The sequence below is a fragment of the Helianthus annuus genome, chromosome 1 (genome assembly GCF_002127325.2).
Source record: "Helianthus annuus cultivar XRQ/B chromosome 1, HanXRQr2.0-SUNRISE, whole genome shotgun sequence".
Taxonomy (NCBI): Eukaryota; Viridiplantae; Streptophyta; class Magnoliopsida; order Asterales; family Asteraceae; genus Helianthus; species Helianthus annuus.
In genome coordinates, this window is record NC_035433.2 from 145,565,547 (window position 1) to 145,572,680 (window position 7,134).

Sequence of the window (7,134 nt, forward strand, 5' to 3'; positions counted from 1 at the left end):
CGAAACAGTTCGCGCCGAAACGGATTTTTTAGAATTTTTTAGAATTTTTATGATTTTTTAGAATTTTTATTATTTTTTAGAATTTTTTGGAATTTGTTTGGTTTTTTTGGAATTTTTTTAATTTTTTGGAATTTACTATTTTTTTTGTTTTAATGTTTTAGAGTTTACACTTAAGTCCCTGTGTTTCTAAAACTGACGCAAACCGTCCCTGAATTAGTTAGTTAACTCAAAGTTAACAAAATAAATTGATGGAGTTAAGTTAGTGGACTGAAATGGTTACGAAAATGAAACTAATGGACTGAAATCGCAATTTTTAAACTAATGGACTGAAACCGTTATTTTTGACAAACCTCAGGGACGAAAACAGTAATTAACTCAAACTATTTATAATATATACAAATCAAGTGACATGTATCTTAAATATTTATTTTTAAAAAATAAGATATTTATAATATTTTGACTACACACGTATAGTCAAAGGAATAGGAGAAAGATTTCAAAAGTTTGAAAATCATCATCTTCTTCCATCGTCTTCCTTTAATATCTCAAACAAACATTTCATATTTTTCATATCTTTTTCCTTTAATACTTGAAGAAACGAAGGCTCGTCAAATTTTTATCATCTTCTTCGTTTTATCTTATGTATACATTAAACTAAAGGTATTATTTCATTTATTGAAATTTTATTTTAGTTTTATTGAATAGTATTAATATATTTTGTTATATTTAGGTGAAGGTCGAATTTTACAAGTCTTTTTAGACATCTCATTCAATCATCAAGCAAAGGTATGAAATTTTAACTTTATGTGGTTATTTGTTATGTGTATGTATATTTGTGTGAATACGTCGTAAGTCGTGTTGCACGTTAGGTCAAACGACTCGTCTATAGAGCAACAGGAGCCTACACCGATACCAAATAATGTTGACAGGAAACCAAACACTAGAGCTACATGTGAAATAAAAGGAAAAATCATCTCATCGCTTGCAGCGACGCCAAGTTCATACATAAACACAAATCGAATAACGCATAGCCAAAATAGTAGGATGCCCAATCCGAACGATAAAACAGCTTAGCGATAGTTGAATCCGATTGAAAACCTGTTCATTATCAAAAAATCAGAGTAAAGTTAATACAAAACCACCAAGACATTGCAGAATTTAGGTCTACTTGAGGAAGAAAAGAAAACTAATTAGTACATAACGAAGTAGGCGAGATTGAAACGTGCTTACGCTGTCAAATGAAGAATATTTAGCTGAAACAGCTTAGTAGCATGTAAATGTGACCGTAAACCTATTCATTAACAAAGATTCAGAGTAAAATCAATACAAAACAACTGATAAAGTGATGCGGTAGCTCAAATCTAAGATATTATACAACAAATAAATGAAAAAGTGGATATAAACTTGTGGAATTTGGTACAAAATTAGCAGCAGTTGTAAAACTTGTTCATCAACAACAATTCATAGTAGAACACAACAAAGAATCCAGATCCTATATTGAATTATCTTTATTTTTCACCGTGATTACCATACACCTCAAACATAACAATTCACCTGTTGTAGTATTTGAATCCCAACACCAACAATCAATGCTTGTTTAATACCAGCTTGGAAAGATCAGCCCAACTTGTCACATCTTTAGTAGACTGTTGTGGTTTGATCAGACCCGACTGAATCGGGTTCTGACCCATCGTATCATCTAAACAAAGAACTGATCTACTAACAAGAGCCGAGGCCCGAACCCCGTCACCATCATCCGCAACCGGGAGTGAAGCAATGGACCCGCGTCTGGATTCTGCACCACCCTCCTGGTGCAAGTAAATCCGCTGCAACCCGCCCGCTTTCTTCCCGACTTCGGTCTTTGTATACGCCAACTGCCACCCACCACCAATCCCTATCACACTATTCGACTCGCTAGGCTGATCTGTGTTTAACATACTCCTAGAAACCGGAGCAATCATGTCTTTATCTACACTAGTTGAATTAAGCGATAGCAACGGGGTTTTTACATTATCATTAGTTTCGTCCACGGATAAGTTCCCATTTTCGTGATTACTCTCTACATCCGGGTTTATGCTGATCGCCATGAAACATGCTTCCGAAATTTGGGAAGATCATGCTTCCGGTTTCGTTCTGTTTCTCGTGAACACTTCCGAATAGAGTCACCATTGGATCCATCATTTGTGCATAGATGGAACATACTGAAGTGAATCTACAAAACAAGGGTTTACAAGGTTTTTGGTGATATACCAAAGAGTAACTAGCTACAGATATACCAAACAGACACCACAGAACAAAACAGAGGTTTTCAGGTTTCAAATTACAATGTCAGTGTAACAAAGTTTTTGTTTCTTGACAGTAATTGTTGACAAGGAGTACTCACAAGTGACAAGGGATATATAAGACGGAAAATCACATGGTCATACCAATTAATACTTCATCTCTTCTGGCATATAAAAAAAAACAGTTCTGAAATAGAAAACTAATCAGATCAACTAAATCCAAAACATTCACATAAATTCAATGAGAACAGTTAAATAATTAAGTAAAATAGAAAACAGATCAACTAAAGCCAAAACATTCACATAAATTCTGATACTTATGATACACATATTAATACTTCATCTCTTCTGGCATATAAAAAAACAGTTCTGAAACCTAAGAATAACAATTTGGCAACTTGTTATCGAACTAGAGTTTGAACTTTGAATAATAAGTTACCTCAAAAGAGAAAGTGCATATTTCCTCCGATGGTGGCTGATAAGTAACTATGTGTGTGATTCAATTAGGGTTAGGGGTGGTGTTGATGATATTTTTTGAAAACCGAATTGAAGAACGAGGGAAACTTAGTTAATATCGGAGGGAAAGTGAAAATTTTAGGAAAATTATTGGAGGCAAGACCATGAGGTATGGTGGGACGGGGGTTTGGGGCATGGGTTGACACGTGGAGTTCGAGCCCCTTCGCTGACGTGTCCGTGGGGTATGGCGGGGCGTGGCTAGCCCGGAGTGGCTTGGCCAGGTGTATTAAAATAAAATAAAAAATCTAAAATTAAAACATGGCCCGCTATGCCCTAGCCAAGCCCACCCGGGGTGACTTGGGCGTTTCTCTCCAACTCACGCCCGGCCTTAAAATCCCGCCCAAGGGGCCATGCCCAAACCCAAGCCCGGCCGGGGTGGTGACTTGGGCGTTTCTCTCCAACTCACGCCCCAACCCACGCCCCATAGTCTAAATATAGCATGCCACACGCCCGGCCTTAAAATCCCGCCCAAGGGGCCACGCCCAAACCCAAGCCCACCCGGGGTGGTGACTTGGACGTTTCTCTCCAACTCACGCCCCAACCCACGCCCCATAGTCTAAATATGGTTAGGATCCCCGTCTTACATACACACTTATTTTTTTTAAACTAGTAGGAAACTCACCGTGCGAGAAGTAAATAATGTTCAAAAAATGGAAAGGCGACAAAACTTACATAACAAAAACATGTAATAAAAAATAAAACATAGCATAATAATTTCATAACAGAATGTATGATACACGAAAGTGCATTCCTTAGTCGAACTCTCGCTCCCTTTTTTTTTTGGCTTTATAAATTCTTGTTAAAACTTTGGTGGTAGAACTTCTTTAACTAAGGGTATCAAAAAGTTCTTCTTTAATATATTATATAATTTCAGATGGATCGTGATTATTGGATGTATAAAATTTCGCGTGTATCCGAAATTTATACAGTGGGTGTTCGAAGTTTTATTAAGGCTGCCGAAGCAAATCGCATAAAGAAAGGAAGTCGTTCGATTTGTTGTCCTTGTGCCAAATGTGAAAACCTTAGATATTATAATTGCAATGAAATAGAGTTCCATTTGTTCGAATATGGTTTTATGCCTCAATACCATTGTTGGTCAAGGCATGGAGAGTCACTAGTTGAATTTAGCACCTCATCGACCACTTTAGACATTAATGATAGTAAATACAACAACGACTCATTATACGTTGATGACCATTCAAATGACCCTAGTGACAATTTAAATGATATGTCATTTACTATTTGAAGATGAAGAAAAAACATTATATACCGGTTCTAAATTTACAAAACTTGATGCTGTGTTGAAGTTGTTGAACTTGAAATCGAAAAACGGATGGAGCGATAAAAGTTTTACAAATTTATTAGTGCTTTTGCATGACATGCTTCCGGAAGATAATGAATTACCAGTTTCGACATACCAAGCAAAAAAGTTGATGTGTCCGATGGGATTGGAGGTTGAAAGAATACATGCATGTCCAAATAATTGTATATTGTATAGAAATCAGTATGCAAATGAACATAAATGTGTTAAGTGTGGTGCATCCAGGTATAAACGACTAAAAGATTCGGACGACGCTGACGATGATGTGAAAAAAAATGGACCACCAGCTAAAATGTTGTGGTATCTCCCCATTATACCGAGGTTGAAAAGGTTATTTTCAAACGAAAAAGAAGCAAAATTATTACGTTGGCATTCGGATGAACGTGTAATTGACCAAAAAATAAGGCATGTGGCGGATTCACCTCAGTGGAGAACCATTGATAACAAGTATCCTGAATTCGGGAAGGAGATGAGAAACATACGGTTTGGGCTTAGTTCAGACGGGATGAATCCTTTCGGGAACATGAGCAGTCGTCGTAGTACGTGGCCGGTTCTTTTATGCATCTACAATCTTCCACCGTGGTTATGCATGAAACGGAAATACATTATGATGTCGTTGTTGATTCAAGGTCCTAGACAGCCTGGTAATGATATTGATGTGTATTTGTCTCCTTTAATTGATGACTTAAAAACTCTTTGGGATTCGGGTGTAGAAGTATATGATGCCTATAAGAAAGAACACTTTCAATTGCATGCCATGATTTTCTGTACAATAAATGATTTTCTAGCATATGGCAACTTGTCAGGATATAGTACGAAGGGTAAGAAAGCTTGTCCTGTTTGTGAAGATGAAACAAGCTCAATATGGTTAAAAATTGCAATAAAACTGTATACATGGGGCATCGACGATTCCTTCCGAAGGGTCATAGTTTTAGGAAGAAAAAAGAGGAGTTTAACGGAGAGATCGAGACCAGAACGATAAGGACGCGGTTTGATGCATTTGCACGAGTTGAAAATCTAAATACTGTGTTGGGAAAAAGATCTCGTGATAAGAGTGGAATCAATTGGAAAAGAAAATCAATCTTTTGGGATTTACCTTACTGGAGAGATTTAAATGTTAGGCATTGTCTAGATGTTATGCACATAGAAAAAAATGTATGTGATAGCTTGATAGGCTTATTATTAAATATTCCGGGTAAAACTAAAGATGGGATTAATGTCCGAAAAGACATGGTACTTTTGAATATACGTAAAGATCTTGCCCCAGAACAAAGAGGCGACCGTATTTATCTGCCACTTGCTTGTTATAACACAACAAAAGAAGAAAAGAGGCAGTTCTGTCAATGTTTACATGATATTAAGGTTCCATCAACTTATTCTTCAAACATTAAAAGATTGGTGTCGATGAAAGATTGTAAATTGCTTGGAATGAAGTCTCATGATTGTCATGTTTTGATGACACATATGATTCCTATCGCGATTCGTGGATTGCTACCTGATAACGTCCGACATACGATCACAAAACTTTGTTTGTTTTTTAACAACATTCACTCAAAGGTTATTGACAAAGAAGACTTGGATAAATGGCAAAAAGATATTTATGTTACCCTTTGTGAACTAGAGATGTACTTTCCACCGTCATTTTTTGATGTAATGGTTCACCTGATATCTCATATCGTACAAGAGATTAAAGCTTGCGGTCCGGTATTCCTACGGTACATGTACCCTTTTGAAAGATACATGGGTTACCTAAAAGGTTTTGTAAAAAACCGTAATCGACCAGAGGGCAGTATTATTGAAGGGTATACTTCTGAAGAGGCGGTTGAGTTCTGTCAAGGTAATGTTATCAATAATACATTACAATAAATAATATTATATATATATATATATATATATATATTAGTGTTATCTACAATATAATAATTTGTTTTTTTTTCATAGGCTATATGGAGGGTGTCGACAGTGTTGGTGTTCCAGTAACTCGTCATTCGGGCCGGCTTCTGGGTCAGGCAGTAATTGGTATCAAAACAACCATGCCACAGCGAAAAGACGTGCAAGATGCACATTTAGTGGTCCTAAAACACATGACATGCCTTGCTCCATATGTTAATGAACACATGGAGATGCTACGGTTGACACACCCGGGCAAGGATGATTTATGGTACATAAAGACTCAAAACAAAGAGTTATCGAAGTGGATGGAAATGAAGGTAACCAAAACAGATGTTGATGATACTGTGAAAAGGCTTGGGCAGGGTCCAGACTGTAGAGTTATAACTTCCCAGGGGTACGACATTAACGGTTATACTTTTTACACCAGTGATCAAGATAAAAAAAGTGTTGTGCAAAACAGTGGAGTTACTATAACAGCATCAACGACCGAGTTCTGCAGAGGGCGCCACGATACAATGATGAATATCGCCAAAAATTCTTATTATGGTGTTATACAAGAAATTTGGGAATTGGACTATCATGATTTCACTATTCCTTTGTTCAAATGTAAGTGGGTGAACAACAGTACAGGTGTTCAAGTTGACAAATATGGTTTTACACTTGTCGACCTTACCACTGATGGCTATAAATCTGAGCCATTTGTTTTGGCAAAGCATGTCACACAAGTTTTCTTTGTCAATGACCCAAGCAAACCAAGATACCACATTGTCTTGCAAGGTAAACGCCGTATTCTTGGTATTGATAATGTCATTAACGAGGATGAATACGACCACTTTGATGATCTACCACCATTTTCGGTCGGTATTGAACTGAGTAATTACGACAACATTAAGCACCCCAAATACCTACGTGATGACACCGATGGGATTTACGTTGATTAAGGTATGGTATACTTAATACATCAATACACCTTATTCTTGTTTTTTAATATAATAATAATCATTTTATTAATATATCTTATTCTTATTTTATGCAGGATAAACGAAAATGATGAAGTAAAAAGACGTGTTTGATTATTTGTGCTAACTAAGGAGACATTGTCGATTGTTTGTGTTATTTCAT

At 36.5% G+C, this 7,134-nt stretch overlaps 1 protein-coding gene across 4 annotated transcripts; it reads right to left on the bottom strand.

Annotated features, from left to right (window-relative positions):
• Positions 1-904: 904 nt before the first annotated feature.
• LOC110883461 (monosaccharide-sensing protein 1-like) lies at positions 905-2,840 on the bottom strand. 4 transcript variants are annotated; one of them, XR_002560481.2, is made up of 4 exons: positions 2,722-2,840; positions 1,555-2,212; positions 1,231-1,291; positions 905-1,098 (listed from the first exon to the last, which is right to left on the bottom strand). XR_002560481.2 is itself a non-coding variant. In XM_022131205.2 (2 exons), exon 2 carries the CDS (start codon positions 2,085-2,087, stop codon positions 1,587-1,589), a length of 501 nt encoding a protein of 166 aa, XP_021986897.1. In that variant the 5' UTR covers positions 2,088-2,212; positions 2,722-2,840; the 3' UTR covers positions 1,309-1,586. The 4 variants fall into 4 exon arrangements, 1 of the variants encoding a protein (XP_021986897.1); XR_004864266.1 differs by having other exon boundaries at positions 1,555-2,651; positions 2,722-2,832; XR_002560480.2 differs by lacking the exon at positions 1,555-2,212 and having other exon boundaries at positions 2,722-2,832.
• Between the last annotated feature and the right edge of the window lie 4,294 nt (positions 2,841-7,134).